Here is a 17,845-nt window from a genome sequence, read left to right as displayed (position 1 = left end):
ATCTGTATCATTTTAGCAAACCTCTGGGAGGTATGTGATATTTTAAAACCTTTGGGGAGGTTTATGCCATTTTTGAAAAATTTTAGGAGAGGCCCGTTCCTAAAATTTTTGAAATCTTAACTAATATCTTTGTCTTTTTGTCAAAACCCAAGAGAGGTGAGTGTCTTTTTTTCTAATTTTTGCAACTTCAACATACGAATTTGGTATCTTTTAAGAGACATCCTATTGCTGGTAGTCAAAATTTGATACATTCGAATTAGAAAGACATATAAAATAGGAGATGAACTCTCTATTCTGATATAGTAATATATATTTATATATATTGTAAAGATTAATAAAAAATTATCCATCACAATTCCTTAATATGGAAAAAGGAAAAAAAAAATAATGAAGGAAAACAAATCAAAATTCTCATACCATAATGGAGTTGGCATTTGATGCAACTTTAAACCACCTTTACACCTAACCCTTTAGTAATTAACGCCTTAATTTCCATCCCTTTATATCAAATGAGGTGACCTAACTAATTAATCATGTGATTAAGCTTCGAATTGTACATTAAAAAAATAATATATATATTAAAAATAATTACCTTTCAAGTGGGCACATGTTCGTTGAATACCTAATTAAAAGTTGTTATTTATGGTATGACTCTTATACTTCATGAGTTTATAAACAAAGGGAGGAAAAACATATGGATGTGTTCTTGGTACAGAGCAGCAGCAGGGACTCGTTGACGAGGAGATTAAGAGAACAAGAAAAACTTAGAGTTTCTAAGATACCTAAAGCAGAGAAATGGGCTTGTTGACGAGTGGACAAACTAGTCAACGAGTGTCCTTCTTTGTCTCGTTGACGAATCACTTATTCTTGTCGACAAGTAGTTCTGGACTGCGAGCAGTTTTTTGAATTTTAAATTTGAACGTTAGGGTAGTTGGGTAATTGGAGGGAAACCTCCGAGGGACTGTAATATATGTCATTCTGGGTGTGTATTGACAGCGAGAGTAATCATTTGTGAAATATATTGTGTACTTTGATATTTCCTTAATAAAATTCTTGTGCCATTATTTCCGTGGATCTAAACTTTGTCAAACCACATAAATCTTGTTATTGTACTTGTTATTTCTTATTTACTGATTGATTTGCTTGTTGCATTTTTATTCCGTTGTGCATATTTTATTCGATCATTATTCACAGCAAAAGTTTTCCATGAATAGCAAGTCATCTTCAAATTAATTGATTAATTAACGATAATTAACTAATAAAACTTTAATTATCCTTTTTTATTTGTTAATAAAAAATCTTTTAAGAACCACATATGAAACACATGGAAGAGCTACATTGAGCCTCACTCATTATTTTTCTTGTACCCTTGTAGACCTTTTGCCCAACACATCCACATGATGCACGCCCTCTCTGTACTCTTTCTTCTTCTTTTTCATTTTAAATTTAAATTTTCAGTTTTCAACTATAAGTTTTTTATTTTTTACAAAATTATCTTGGAAAAAATTTTATGGGTTATCTTCATAAGGAGGACTCCTATACTAATTCAATTTATGGAAAGTTACCAATACTCCCTTTTATTATGACTCAAAAAAACAAGTAGGATTTCATTATTATCACAAAATTCATTATATTTTTTAAAAAATTATAAAATATCAATGCACAGAAGTTATGTCTGCATCCATCAGCAAGACCTAGGGGCGGAAGACGCTGATTCGTAAGTTTGGTATCGCACTAGGGGGTCCAAAGGGATCGTTGATGGCTGAGGTTCTTATATAATAAAAAAATAAAAATTCACTCTTATATTCATTGCACCACTATTGATGAGCTTGTTGGTGTATGATTTTACTTGTTTGCTATTAGTAAGTAAGCCTTGAAATTTATATTAGTATTAATCAAATTAACTAATATAATAATTTTGATGAATTATTGTGTAGATATTTTAGTATTTTTAGCATATTTTATTGACTAAAATTATTAGGGTTGTGATTTAATTTTAGTTTTTGCAAACAATTATATCATATTTGAATTGAGAAATGGAATAGGTAAGAAATGAATTGAATGAAAAATTGAATGGACATTATGATTAAATTAATTGATAAATTTGATTCCATTCCTTTCTTACATAGCAAACACGTCATTAATGGTTATAATAAAATCAAGAGATACTTCATTATTTTAAGTTAAAATCATATAAATAATTTGTCTAATCTTTTCTTCAATTATTTCTCATTATTAATGTTATAAGATTAACTTGACAAAGTAGGTCGGCCTTGTTTACTTGTACAAAATAATTTATATATTTTTTTATTTTCAAGTTTTTATAATTAAATTATTATAATATATAAAAGAAAGCAAAATAAAAAAAATAAAAAGCAAAAATTTTCTTCATTAGTATTTTAAAATTGTATACTATATCAATCATCAAGATTATAAGCAATAAAAAACTAAGAAATAAAAAAGCCTGAACGTGAAAAGCCATTCAGCCCATCTCTATTTTCAGAATAGATTACCAAGAAAAGAATTTTCCTAATTTTTTTAGACAATTGCGGATTTGTCCTGAAGCCATTTTAAAATTACATCTCTGTTTTATTTACTTTATATGTATAATTTTTTAAAAAATAAATAAAATAAAAATATTTGGACCGGCGAAGAAACGCGCTCTGAACTCATATAACGAATCGTCCAACGAGTCCGCTGTCTGCTGGACGACTCCATTCCGCTCTTGTCCTATCCTCTCTCTCTCTCTCTCTCTCTCTCTCTCTCTCTCGTGCGCGCGCTCTGTTGTACGAGTGTGCAGACGCATTTCTGCGGATTCTCAAACCACAAATAAAATTCACATAATCTTCAAGAATCACTTCAGTTTTTGTTCTTCATCTCTGTTTCCTTTGATCCGAATCAGAGATTTGATTCACGAAGCTTTGATTGATGGCTCTGAATGTGCCGGCTCCAGCGGAAATCAAGGCCATCTCCTTTTTCGACTCCACCAAGTCTATTCGGCTTCCCAAGCTCCGAGGTTTGTGCCTTTCTCTTCGTAATCTCTGGTTTTAGCTGTGTTTTGTTTTCTGCGGATTATGCAATTTATGCTGCTGTGAGCTGGGGAGGAGTCTGCGCTGCTGGATTTTGTTTTGAGGGTGTGACTTGTGGAACAGCTGATGTTTGGTGACTTCTGAGCTCTGACTATGATTTCTGCAATTATGCTTTCTCTGTTTGATTTTGGAGAACTATTTTTTTGCTCTGTTAATAGCTTTTATGCACTCCATTATGCTTTTGAGAATTATTTTCTAATAAAATTTAATGACTCTTTGCTTCAACTTGTGAAAGTACTTCTGGCCAACAGAAAAATAATTTTAATCTTCTTCTTCTTCTTCTTCTTATCTCTCTCTCTCTCTCTCTCTCTCTCTCTCTCTCTCTCTCTCTCTCTCTCTCTCTCTCTCTCTCAATTTATAGTTTTTCCTCTTCCAAACCATTTCCTTGGGTCCAACTACAATGGTTTTGTCTTGATTCTTTCGGTCTTTCTTTTTGTCAAATGTTTTTGCTTCTGAATTTGCTTTTGAAGTTTAAGTTTATTATATTTCGAAAGAAGTATTTTGATGCTTAATGTTTGATGACGACGACTTTTGTTACTTGCGTTTCTTTCTTAGACGATCGTATTTGATACCTTTAAGGTGTAATTTTTAGAGCTTTCAAGTACTCTCTCTCTCTCTCTGGTCTAGCATCATTTTGCATTTAGCTGAAATGAAATTTCAATGTTTAAAGGTTTGATCCATCTATCAATGTATACAGGTTTAAATTACATTTAATGAGATTCAGAGTTTTTCTGTTTGGGGTTTCAGCTGTCAAGTTATTGCGACGAGTGCTTGTTTTGCTATTTGTTGGATGCTTTTATAGAGATGAATTTTAGGATATATCGGGTTGAATATACTCCTTCGGCTTTACTTTGGGATAAAGATATTTTTTAGCTTACCTGTAGTGCTATTGGAGAGATGCACTTTTGTTTTGTTTCGTTTTTTTCTTTTTGTTGTTTTAGCCTAGGAGGATGCCTTGCTCTCACTCTTTTATTTATTTATTTATTTTTCGTATAATAAATCTTATCATTTTTCTATATAAAAGATGGTGATTGAGGAGCAGCATGATTGAAATGCAGATGTTGACAACAGGAAATTAAATATTACAATTAGAAAAAATACAGTTATAGAAAGTTGAACTAGCAACAGTTGGGCGATAGACGAGAGAATCGGTAAATCTGGTGTTTGACAATGTTGCCCATAAGGTTAGTATAATTTTAGCTAGTGCACTAGTGAAAAGGAAAGATAAATTCAGGTTGAAGTTGCTGGCGGGAAGCAGACGTCCTAGCATAAAGAAACCAAAATCATGTTCTTGATTCCAACTAATTGGAATGAATTCTTTTGTTGATTATTACTATTCTTTTGGTCCGTCAGTTCATCTTATGTGCGTCCCTAATGCAACTATTATTCCAAATTTTCTGTAGCACAATATCCTTGGCTTGTTTAGAAAATTTTCAAATTTTTTAACTTTAGGAGGATTTGCTTTGAGGAGGAAGGATTTCGGAATAGCATTGGGGAGAAGAGTTTATTGTTCAGCGCAACCTCCTCCTCCAGCCTGGCCAGGACGAGCTGTTCCAGAGCCAGGCCGTAAGTCTTGGGATGGCCCAAAGCCTATTTCTGTTGTTGGATCTACTGGCTCCATTGGAACTCAGGTAAAACCCAAAAAAAAAAAGAAAAAAGAAAAAAAGAAAGAGATTATTTCAAGCTAGAAAATACAGTTAAATTTGTCTCTTTTTTAGTTTCTCTTGTTTCATGTAAACAGCTAACAAATTGATCCATCATTTTCTTAAGAACAAATTTTGAATAACTCTGGGCATTTACTGATCTTTACAGAAATAATTTTGTTTTGTGTCGTTCTCAGCTCTTTTTTTTTTTTATTTTATTTTTATTTTTTAGATTCTGGATTATATACTGTGAAGTGTGAAATGTAGATGGGCTTTCATCTAATCCGATTTTTGTTTCTCCTTTCTTTTTTAGGAAAGAATATTTTGTTTTTGCTTGTAGTAAGTGATGAATAGATTGGTTATCAAGTGTCAGGCGTGTGTGCCCTGACTTTTTCCTTCACCGACTACTCAGTGTCTCAATTTGATGCTTTACAGACACTGGACATAGTTGCGGAGAATCCAGAAAAATTTAGAGTTGTGGCCCTTGCAGCTGGTTCTAATGTGACTCTGCTTGCAGATCAGGTGATGATTCTGTTCCATTTTCTTTTATAGAGCATGCAAATATTGAATTGCTTTTGATTACTATACCATTAGATTTAGAGACGCCAACCCCGAACCTGAGTTGCTTGATGCTTCAACCTATAAAGTTCTATCATGAAGCGCATTAGTAAAAACAACCTGTTTATTTGCTTCAAAATACTTGCTAATTTCTGCAAAGCAGTTTCTTCTATCCTATTATGTATTTGTTTCTTATTACAGAGGCAAAACATGAAAAATGAATTAAAAAGATCGGAACTTTGATGCTGAATGATATTTATGATTCTACAGGTGAAAACATTCAAACCTCAACTAGTGGCTGTTAGGAATGAAGCACTAGTTGATGAACTGAAAGAAGCTTTGGCTGATGTTGAACACAAGGTGGAGATTATACCTGGAGAGCAAGGAGTCATTGAGGTAACCTCCCATTCTTTTAATCGGTTTCTATTGGCAGATGGATGTCCTGAATATTTGACCATATGTGGCTTATAATTGATTTTCAGGTTGCCCGCCACCCGGATGCAGTCACTGTGGTTACTGGAATTGTAGGTTGTGCCGGTTTAAAGGTAAAATCATAAGTTTGTTATTTGACAATTTGTATGCATTGTATCTTATTTACCACTTTAATCATGATATATTTTTAAGATGAATATATGTTATTCTAAGTTTCAAATTATGGTTTGATAAAACGTTTAGCCTGAAATATAGATTGTCATGAAGGATCTACTCATCATTAATGAATACGTTATGCAGAGCAGTAGTGTTATGATGCATTTGTTTCATATGAGCGATCATGCTTGGCTTCTCTTAGCCCATCTTTGGCGCAACAAAAGTATAGGTATAGTTTTTTTTTTTTTTGGGGGGGTGGGAGTTGTTGAGAGGCCGGAGCTGGCTTGTCCTCCACCAGTGGTCAGCTCAGGATAACCAGCTAAGGCACACATCGAAGGCATAAAAAATAAAAAGGAAAAATGAATATTCCTGTCATGTCCTTATCTCTTATTATGGTAGACCAGACACGGGATAGGATAGTTATTGTTAGATTACCACTTTTACCAGAAACCTTAAGCTCGGGTGTAGAGAAAGAAACATCCATTACGGGTATAAGATAATTTTTAACCACATAACAAACACCGGCAACAAGACCAGAATCCAGGACCTCCTCCTATACTGTGTTAGGTTAGCACTTTCCTAAAAGTTTAAGCTTTTAGACTATGAGCCACAGATATATATTAAGCTTTACTGGTTATCATAGCCAATATCTTCAGCCCAATCCAATCTTACAAAATCTTAGCTTGAAACAAACTCACCTGTATGGAACTGTTGAATCCATGGTTTCAGAGCCAGAAAAGCAGCAGTGGCAATGCCTGCTCGCACTAACTCCTTAAAAGTAATACTAGGTCTAGGTTTTTGATTAACTGATTAAATTGTTCCCACTTTAAAAGTAAAAGAAAACCTCTACAACCCACTAATCTTTAAAAATATCCTTAATGAATTTACTATTCATGTTCATTTGCACATACATAATTGTTGAAATCGTACAGTTTCTATTGATTTCACAACAAATCAATTTTAATCTTGCTAGAGAATCAGGAGAATGAATCGGTGCTGATTCGATTGATTCATCCCCGAATGAAGAATTATCTAAGCAGTTTGATTCACACGATTCTGAAACTATCAGATCCTATTGGATTGGATGAATTTAAAACCACAAAAAAAGCCTTTTTGACTGCATTTTTTTTTATTTGATTGCCTATGCCTTTGCCTCTCTATGTTGGTTCTGTCCTTGGAAGAGGAGAAAACATGTGCCTTTTGTTGGAAACTTGGAGTTGTGAGTACAGAACATTAGGCCTTGTTGACTTAACCACTCTTGACTCTTGGAGCACCAGTGTTCTGCCATTGAAAAGAAGGGGCAAAATACTGGTTGGCTGAGGTGATATTGACGTTTGACTGTGTTCTCAAAATTCAAAGGTTGGCTTGTTATTATTGTATTTTTATTTATCAAAATTTTTTAATTTGTTTTCTTTACTTTTTCTTGGTTTTTGAAGGGGAGCCTTGATGCAATATGGTTCTCGTTGTGTGACCTAGAGGTCATGGGTTCAAGGCTTGGGAACAGCCTCTTGCAAAAAAATGCACGGTAAAGCTGTGTATTGTAGACCCATTGTGGTCCGCGCCTTCCCCAGATCCCGCATATATGATAGCTTTGTACACTAGCCTGCCCTTTTTTACTTTTTCTTGGATTTTAGTTGTTACTTGTTAGAGAGAGCATATGCATGAAACATAATTTTTTTTAAAAATATTTAATGTTAAACATCAAAAGTGCTGTTTTTAACCACCATAAATTTCAGCTTTTATTAATTTTTCTCGACACCTATCCTTATGTTTTTTTCTTGTTTAGAGAAACCATACACATCTAGAAGACTTGCAATGGGATTAGTTGCCTTTGCTTCATTGAATTGTCTTGCATTTATTTTCTTTTTCTTTATAGCTCTTTTCTTTTTGTAAAGGGAGGACATTTTGTTCTAGTTTTTATTGTCCTCTTTTGTGGTATGCTTTCTCTCTTTTCTTAATCAAATTCTTTGTTCTAAAATATGTGTATGTGTGTGTGTGTATGTTTGTATTTTTTGGTTCTTAAAATTTCAATATATTTTACTGTTTTATTTGTTGTACATGTATGCCTGTTGTTTGGAATCAAATTTGGAAATTTGTACTGAATCGTACAATTTATCTTGATTCATGATTTGAATCTCAATTTGAAAACTATATGCGCAGATTGATAATATAATGTATAATAAAACAACTAAGCTTTAAGTCCCCCTTAGTGGGCTCGGCTACATGAAACATTTTCCATCATTCTATTTGATTTAGGGCAATATATATAGAAAGTTGGAGCATTGTCAATATGCTATCTTATTCTAAGTTATTCTAGTGGTATCCTTCCCTTTCTTCTCTAATGTCCCACCTCATCATGGAGTATTATTTAGTCTATGTTGCCAGTGCCCAAACCATGTTAACCATCCTTCTCTTTCCTATTGCAGTGCCTAGCTTATGACAGATGTACTCACTCCTGAGATTTATCTTTTAGAGTTACACCATTTGTCCATTTTAGCTTTCACATTTCTACTACCTTTGCCTTTTAGACAATATAATATTTAGATACATTTCTGTGAATATTTCTCTGTTTGTGTAGTCCCATGAACAAAAAATTAAGGATCCACCACTAACATGTCATAAAATTCATTTAAGCATATGACAGTACACTCTGCTAATTTTCTTCTGATGTATTGGAGTTCTTTTTTGGGTAGACCATAAGTTTGTTCTTTCTAATACACACACGCTCAAACTAAGTTACTCACCATGATGGTAAATCCAAAAAAATACATTAGAAGGTTATTATAAATAAAATAAAATATGATTTATATAACGGCTGCATTGAATAGAACTCTGAACTCTGAAGTTCTCTGTTTCTTCTCTCTATTAGAACCACATGCACTTACTTACATATGCATTCAAGCACCACCACCACCACTAAAAAAAATACAAGGCAAAAAAAAAAAAAGAAAAAAAGAGTAGGGTAAAGGAAAAATGCATATGTATAAAACACTTGAGAAACATCAACCATTTTCCTTTTGTTGTCTTATTTCTGTGCTTCTACACATGTTCTATCCATAATTCCACTTAGTAGTATACTCAAGTGTTTTCTGAATTAGTTTCTTGAGGAATGCTAGGAGCAATAGCTTCCTGCATTCTCCTTGTACCACTGACCCTATGATTGGGCCACTTGACTGTTTACTTGAAACAGAGTATGGGGTAACCACTTCAGACAGTTATGGATTCACAAGGCTAGTTTTAAAAATAAAAAAATTTCATAAATTATGGTTAAGGTTTAAACTCTTAGCCCTTCTCTGTTACTTAAAAAAGCCAAATTAGCCCTATCATAGGGCAATTGTATGAAGAGAGTGCATGGAGCAATTGCTCCTGGCATTCCTCATAGCTTCTCTATATTTGGGTAAAATCCTGGTGTATCCATAATAAAATAATGTTAATTTGGTTCCTAAAGTTTTTTACCTGTTCTGTGTTTTTAGCCAACAGTGGCTGCAATAGAAGCGAGGAAAGACATAGCTTTGGCCAATAAAGAAACTCTGATTGCTGGGGGTCCTTTTGTTCTCCCTCTTGCTCAGAGGCATAACGTAAAAATTCTTCCTGCTGATTCAGAACATTCTGCCATATTCCAGGTGCGACAGCATGTTTAGATTGGTTGGTATGTCCTATAAATCAAGCATAGGATGCACATACACTACATTTTTTGCATCATGTTAGGTAATTATTATGATTATTATTATTTGATCGAATTAGGTAATTATGTTAAACATCAATATCAATTTACAGGGGTAGAAACTAAAAGAGGTAATTATACTAAACATCAATATCAATTAACAAGGGTAGAAACTAAAAGAAATCTTCTTTTTTTTTACAGTGTATTCAGGGCTTGCCAGAGGGAGCTCTTCGACGCATTCTTTTAACTGCATCAGGTGGTGCTTTCAGGTGCAAAATGATAAATTAAGCTGAAATTATTTAAAAGTGAAAAAAAAATTGAAATCTGTTCAGTTTAATTTTTACTTTTGCAGCAGTAGAGGAAAGTGCAAGTTTAAAAAATTAACATAGTTTCAGTGTGTAATTTTCATTTAATATTTTGAAAATCTTTTGTACTTTTGTTGAGAAAGCTAGAGAACTTATAAATTGTTTATTTTCATGATTGCCTTTTCCTGAATGCAAGAGGTATACAATTGACTGTATTACGATATCATTCCAACATCTTATTATAATTCTGGTACTTCAACTCAGAATTTTGAGTTATTTTTTCTTTGACAAATTTATGGATCTTATGTTTGTCTAGCATGCATCAGAAATGCTTGTTTTCCTCTGGGTATTAAAAGAGGAAACTAAGATTTTATAATTTTTTTTGCAGCAGGTTTATCACTCCTGTTTTGCATCAGATAATTCAGATCTTTCAGTATGGTTTTATTTTTTAGAATGTGGATTTAACAATCTGGTCACTTCGTTTTTTTACCTGATAGGGATTGGCCTGTCGATAAATTGAAAGAGGCTAAAGTTTCTGACGCATTGAAGCACCCTAACTGGAATATGGGGAAAAAGATTACTGTTGACTCCGCTACTCTTTTCAACAAGGTTTGTTCCTTTTTACTGTCTGTACTCTAAATTACAGAAAAACTTTTGCTGAAACTGTAGTTGCAAGGAATGAGTTCAAAGAAACTTCTGCTCTAACTGCGGTTACAAGGCATATGATTCTTCCTTCTCTTTTTTGGCAGGGTTTAGAAGTTATAGAAGCTCATTATCTGTTTGGAGCTGAATATGATAACATTGAGATAGTGATTCATCCACAATCTATCATACATTCAATGGTCGAAACTCAGGTTTATTACTTTATTTTTGGTCATGTCGGCAGATGCTTGTTATGCTTAAGATGCCATCTATTGACTGAAACTGATTTATTCTACATTGAAGTATCAAAAATCCTGAATCAGACTTTGTAATTCTTTTTCTGACCTCACCTTTTTTTTTTTTTTTCCCTCTCCCCAGGACTCATCTGTCCTTGCACAGTTGGGCTGGCCTGATATGCGCTTGCCAATCCTCTACACATTGTCATGGCCAGATAGAATCTACTGTTCAGAGATAACTTGGCCCCGTCTTGATCTTTGCAAGTAAATAGACCATTCTCATGTCAAATCATTGTCCTGAATTGTGCATAAATTTGTGTTATATTCTTTTAGTTCTTGGATATAAACTTCTATAATTCATTCGTGGATTGCATCAGATACTTCTGGAAATGACCTGAGCCAGCCATGCCCATGGATTTTCCATTTTGTTTTCTCTGTAGTTCAAATTAAAGGCTTTAAGGTCTTTTGTCAATGATTTTAATTTCTTGGATTTTTTCCCTATTTTTTATATCATCTAAGTGTTTGGAACTTGGGTTCTTATGTATATGTATGTTGGTGTCTATAGTCTTGTCTGTTACTAAGAACAACAGTACTCTGTTGCAACCTTTAGCCATTGGGGATGCCATCTAACTGGTACACTGTTTCTTGAAACAAAACTGACCTGCCCTGAAGATCAGGAAGGGGAAGGAACCATTCCTTGTGTCTACGATGTATGACTTAGTTATTGTTGTATTTCTCAAAAACTTGTTCATTTAAATAATTAGAAGTATTCAAATTTCTATTATAAACTAATTGATTATGTTGATCATGTTGTTGATGCATAGTAACCTCTTCAAGCAGCCTAAATGTTTAAATTACACAAATCAACTGATAGTTATATTCTAGGATTATTTGGTTGGCTTGTGTAAGCCAGCACCCTGTAACGTGTAATATTCTGATTGAATTTAGGTTTTAGGATGACTTACTGCTTCTTTATACCCTAACAGTCTGTTGGTCTGCTTTAGTATGGTTATCTGTCATTAGACAGGTTCTTGGCTGAGAGTTGGTAGCTTCGGATCACATATATTTTGTTCTTAATAAGAAATTCTTATTTATCAAGAAAGAAAGTGGCGTGTTGACAAATCATTATCATTTTTCTGATTTTCTTTTTGTAAAATGTCAACTGTATGGTGCAGGCTTGGATCGCTAACATTTAAAACTCCTGACACTGTAAAGTACCCATCCATGGATCTGGCCTATGCAGCTGGATGGGCTGGTGGCACAATGACTGGAGTTCTTAGTGCAGCTAATGAAAAAGCAGTGGAGATGTTCATTGATGAAAAGTACGTACAACATCCATTTTTTGGTGCTTTTTATTTTTTGTTCATGGGTTGATGGGTGTAGACCTGCACAAAATCGAGCTTGGGCTGGGTCCAATTGGGTTTGGGAAAAATTTTACTCTGCCAGGCCTGACCTCCTCGTTGGGCTTGAAATAATAGGCCTATGCTCACCCAAAAAAATTGGAGCCTGGGCCTGTCCAGTCAGTCCTGGACATTATATTAATTTAAAAAAAATATAATATAAAAGAATTTTCATTCGTTTTTTAAATCATTTTTAAGAGTTCGAGTGGACCCAATTGGCATTTATTTATTATTTGAATTTGAAGAGAAGAGGTGAAAGTTGGGCCTCATAGCAACTTAAAAGATGGCAAAAGGAAGGACCTAGGTGGCTATGGGTTAGGGAATTCATATGGAGAGGGGAGGCTCCCACGTTGCTGCACTTGCATAAGCTCTCCCCACTGGTTGAAGAAACAATAGAAGAGGCCTATATGTATAATTTTCAGTCTAAAATGGGGCTGGGGTTTAGACTTTTCTTTTTAGTTAAGTGTGTGTTGCTTGGACCTTGTTGGGCTAGGCCTAAACAGCCTTCAGTCCTACTTTAGGGCTTGCTTGGTATCATGTTTATTTTCTATTTTTATGTTTTCGTTGCAGCATAGTGAAAAAACATGGGACAACAATGTGTTCATCTGTTACTAGGTTTTTGTTTCTATTGTGGTTTTGAACTATTGTGACAAAAATTGAAAACCAGAATATATGGTTTTTAACCTATCGTTACAATACTTTAATATCCATAATTTTTGTAGCGGATCAAATTATTTTATGCACAATTTCAGAAAAAAAAAAAATAGAATGACCGTATGAAGAAAAATATCCATAGAGTTTCTTAAAAATTTGAAAAAGAAATAAAGGCCATTAGAAAAAAACATTTTTGCCAATTTTCAATCATCATATACACTAGATTGTTCTTGGAGTGCTAAATAGTGAATTAAAATTATAATAATAAGCAAAATTACAATATTTTCTAATTTGTATTCTTTTGCATTTTCATATCATGGTTTTTAATTGTCTTTTTATTCAAGGGCAAAAATAAACATGCATTTAATTGTGTTCTTAATTTGTTTTAGTTTTGTGAATATGAACTGAACAAATTACTAGTTTTCAGTTTTTGCTTCTATTTCTATTTTTTAGTTTTTATTCCTGGTTCTCATTTTCATAGTTTTTGATAGTGATGCCAAATGGTCCATTATCCATCAGGTCTGCCCGAGTATTGGGGTGAGAGTGGGGGGAGTGGGAATGCAAGGAAATGTAGTTTACTGCTGCTTGTGATTCTGCTGTCTATTAAGCCTTCCTAGAAGTTCACCATTTGTTTTGATAATTATGGTATTCTATAGAGCCTTCCAACATCCTAGAATGCTTTTTTTTCCACATCAGGAATTTTTTGAAAGCTTAATCCTTTTTTACGTTTCTGCCAGTTTTGGGAACCTCTTTTGATGGTATTTAAAAAAAAAAATGTCCTCTTTTGGCTTGTGTTTTGAGGAGAGGTGTTCTGTTTCTTCATCAAACAAGGTAGGAAGAGAATGTGCTAGTGAAGTGTATATTTGCAGATAATGATGTCGAGCCTTTTCACACCAGTCCTTTTTATTAGTGTCAGCACAATCCCTGCTTATCTTCTTTTTGGCAAACAGAAAGCATAGAATAATGCCACTAAACCATTGATAAAACTAGTGTTTCAGCAAAGGCATAATGGGAAAATCATTGTCAGCGCAGCATTATCTTATATATGCAGCAGCTCTCATGTCAAGATATTCCCTCAGCTTTCACTACTAAGTGTTGTCCATGCAGTTCTAAACCCGTCTCCTGAATTGCTCTGAAATCCTGGGTTTCTTTGCAAATTTTATTGTCACTGCTATGGTTTCCAATTCTCCTCTTAGAGCAAAGCTATTTCTGAATATTAATTGTCATCTTGCTTGTTTACCTAGTAGGGCAGTTTATTGTCATTTGAACTTTCCGCAATAAAAATTTGTCCTGTTTTCAGGATTGGCTATCTGGATATATTCAAGGTCGTGGAGCTAACGTGTGATAAGCACCAGGCAGAATTGGTGCACTCACCCTCCCTTGAAGAAATTGTACACTATGACTTGTGGGCACGGGAATATGCTGCTAGCTTGCAACTCTCTTCTGGCCTAAGCCCTGTTCCTGTATGAGGTGGCAGCTTTCAATTGTTGGCCTGGGGTAACAATTCATTTTGCAACTGAAAGAGAAATGGGAAAAGAAAAGGGGGATAAAACAAGAATGCGAAAGTGATGCATAATGCAGTGGGAAAGCATTGCATTTGATTCTCCCCTTTCTAATGTAAACTCCTGTACGAGCCAGCCTTTTAGCTTACTATGCAGAATTTATAGATTAAATTGATAATTAAACTATCTTTATGATGTTTACAGAAGTATAAGATGTTCTCTCTGCAGCAAATGGTGAATATGATGGGGCCGGTAAGTGGGATCCTTTCCATAGCATTTGCTGCATATGGGAGTCTAACTAGTGAAATCTCCTTGGGCTCTAAACTGTATTTCCTTTTTCTTTCTTAGTTACCAAACTGTCCAGCTTTCTTGTCGATTTTTTGGGCATTTTTTTTGGTCTTATGGTTAAAACTTTTAGGCTGCACAGGATCATTGATTTGAGGCATTGGATTTAGATATGTGTAGGTTTGGACTGAAAACATATCCGCAAATATTCAATTTTTTTTCTAAATCTATACACAATTTTCAAATGCAAAGTTGTAAATCTCGGTGTTTTGCGCTTTCCGGCCCTCTGCTTAGTATGGTGGAACTCTCCTCTCCTTTGGCTTTGGATACTGGTACATCCTTATGCTACCTTCCTTACAGCCATAGCCGGTCTTAGCTGATAAAGTTGACTGCAACCTGGTTGGTTTCCCAATATTCCTCAGGCTTCATATGAACAGTTTTTCTTTTTTGGCTTGGATTTTCTGATACTGGTTTTTTCCCCATGGCTTGGCAATGCTTTTGGTACATTGAAGGTCTCTAACTCAAGGCCTCAGGCCAAAATCTTAGCCTGCCTTACCACCAGGCCAAGTTCTTGGTGATGGCATTGCTAGGCAGAAAATGGTTCGTAGTTTCATTAGGATTGGGTCACGCAAGTTGGCTAGGGGTTCAGAGAAGGTTGCAACAGCCTAAGTTAAAGCCAAGGTCAACGAGACTCATAATATCCCATGCTAGGCATTGAATCTTATATTGAACCTAAGTTCTCCATGAAGTATAAGACCATAAATATGCATAAATTTTTTAATTGTGTACATATTAACCAATGACATTTGAACATTACGATTAATCTCTCTAATTTTGTTTGTTGGTCTGCAACCATATACTCAAAAATAAGCATTTGTTCATCTCAAATTTGTAAGATATACTTACCTCGTATTTGGAGAGAGCTTGAGTTTGGAGTTGTATTGGATTTGAATAAGATATAATATAAAATTGTATCAAAATTTATTCAAATTTAAGATCTAAAATTCATACTTTCAAATGCATTGTTAATTATCATGTTACACACACACACATACACGCCTAAAGGGAAACAGCAACCAAAAAACATTGTGATTAATCTTGCTAAATTTGCTGGTCTGCAAACATATACGCACAAGTAAGCATGTGTTCATTTCAAATTTGTAATATGCACTTGATGATCATGTGTCACACACACGCCTAAATGAAAACAGCAACCCAAACAACATAGCAGATATAGAGAAGTATAGATAAAAGAAAGGAAGTCTCTCTACGAAGAAGCATAGATTGGAATGAAAGATAACATGGTGATCTGTAAAATTGTAAAAGCAATTTCATTCATTTTATTTTATTTTATCTTTGTGTACCAAACAAATTATAATTGATTTACTTAAAGGTTTTGTGGAGAGGAGCACCGTGCACGCAGGCAGTTAAGGGCGGAGTAATTATCAGAGATGAATAAAACAGAGCCTTTTCATCGAAAAGATTGCAAAAGAAAAGCATAATAATACAAGATCCCTTTCTTTTATGAAAAATATTAAAAATAAATATTTGTTGGATTTGAAATCCTTGTAAGATTCTAAAAGCATATGGTAGATTAAAGTGAAAAGAAAACTTTTTACTATAAATAAAGGAAAATTAAAATAAAAAATTCAAGTCCCCAAAATTTTGGCATGTTAGATTTGGAGAAAGCTCCATGAGATCAATTAGAAAAATAATTGTAATGTTCATGAAAAAATAAAATTAAATATTTTTTTGTCCAATATAGATGTACAAGTAACATGATCTATGAAGAGATAAGGTGAAAGAAAAAGAGCAAAGTTCCTCTAAGAATTTGCTTCAACTTTAGTTTGATAAAGCAACCTATGTATTTTATGGCCATAAAAAAATCTTCTCTCACAAAACTCTTATTCTAAAAGTAAAAGATTAACAAATCTAAAATGAAAAGCTTCTCCACATTCTAGTTTAGGATCTTTATTTCCAACATGGCTTGGAGCATTTTTATAAGGAGCACAACATGCCTAAGAGGAGCTTGTTAAATAGTCAGCTGCCAGTTGTAAATGTAGTTAGAAATTTAGTTAGCATTCACAGAATATTATTGTAACTTAATTATATTCAGTTTGTTATTTTGTTATTCTTTCAGTTTGTTAGTTTTTCAGCTTCAGCTATATATACTCATTGATGTAATAATTTTAATCATGAATGAGATTCATAATTTCTCTCTATGTCTAGCTGTTTCTTCACATGATATTAGAGCAATTAGAGAAATTCTTCTTTCATGGCTTCCTCTACAACTCCTTCAGATACTTCTTGTTCTCCGGTCAACTCCAATGTTGATCTGAGCTCAAATCCTTATTACTTCCAAAGCAGTGATGGTCCAAACCTGCACCTGGTAAATAAGGTTCTTACTCGAGACAACTTTCAGACATGGAGCATGTGTGTAACAATGGCACTGAGCGCCAAGAACAACCTGGGGTTCATTGATGGAACTCTGGAAGCTCCTCTCTCCACTGATGTGAATTATGCCACTTGGAAATGAGGCAACGACACCGTGAAGTCATGGATTCACAATTCGCTATCTGATGATGTTTATTCCAGTGCAATGTTCATCAAATCAGCAAGGGATATATGGATTGAACTTGAAGATCAATTCTCCTTGATTAATGGACCTAGGATCTTCTAGTTACAACAATCCATTTCTAATTTGACACAAGGTCAAATGAATATTGTTGATTACTTCACACAATTGAAGTCCTCATGGGATGAACTGATGAGTTACAGGCCAATTCGCGAGACATTTCCTACTTCTTTGAAAATCTTGGTTGATTATCAGAATCAAGATTATGTAATGAAATTCTTAATGAGCCTGAATGAGTCATACGACCATCTTAAAAGCCAAATCCTTCTCAGCAATCCCTTACCTCCTATAAACAAGGTGTTTGCATTGCTTGTGCAAGAAGAGAGGCAAAGGGAGATCAGTTCAGTGATTATAACTGAACCAACTGCTATGCTGGGAAGAGCTACAGGAAATCAAGGAAATAAACAGAGTCATGGCAAGAAAAAGAGACCTGTGTGTTCCCACTATGGACTTCTAGGACACACGACTGAAAAATGTTACAAATTACATAGGTATCCGCCAGGCTATAAGTCAAGGTACAAGCACAATGCTCTTTCAGCAAATCAAATAATCTTGACAACCAACACTGAGCAATCTAGTGAAGTGCAGCAACTTCCATTCACTCATGAACAACTTAGGTAGATCATGGCAATCATGCATCCCTC

General features: G+C 34.3%; 1 protein-coding gene across 1 annotated transcript; it reads left to right on the top strand.

Moving 5' to 3' along the window:
- Positions 1-2,660: 2,660 nt before the first annotated feature.
- On the top strand, positions 2,661-14,605 carry LOC131146243 (1-deoxy-D-xylulose 5-phosphate reductoisomerase, chloroplastic). Its single transcript, XM_058095706.1, has 12 exons — positions 2,661-3,016; positions 4,542-4,720; positions 5,168-5,254; positions 5,561-5,686; positions 5,773-5,835; positions 9,352-9,501; positions 9,744-9,811; positions 10,345-10,456; positions 10,597-10,701; positions 10,868-10,989; positions 11,901-12,047; positions 14,080-14,605. The coding sequence occupies exons 1-12, from the start codon at positions 2,929-2,931 to the stop codon at positions 14,246-14,248; spliced, it is 1,416 nt and encodes a 471-aa protein (XP_057951689.1). The 5' UTR covers positions 2,661-2,928; the 3' UTR covers positions 14,249-14,605.
- Positions 14,606-17,845: the final 3,240 nt, after the last annotated feature.

The sequence above is a fragment of the Malania oleifera genome, chromosome 13 (assembly GCF_029873635.1).
Source record: "Malania oleifera isolate guangnan ecotype guangnan chromosome 13, ASM2987363v1, whole genome shotgun sequence".
NCBI lineage: Eukaryota > Viridiplantae > Streptophyta > Magnoliopsida > Santalales > Ximeniaceae > Malania > Malania oleifera.
Note: the sequence above shows the minus strand (reverse complement) of the source record. Positions and strands in the feature narration are given on the sequence as shown.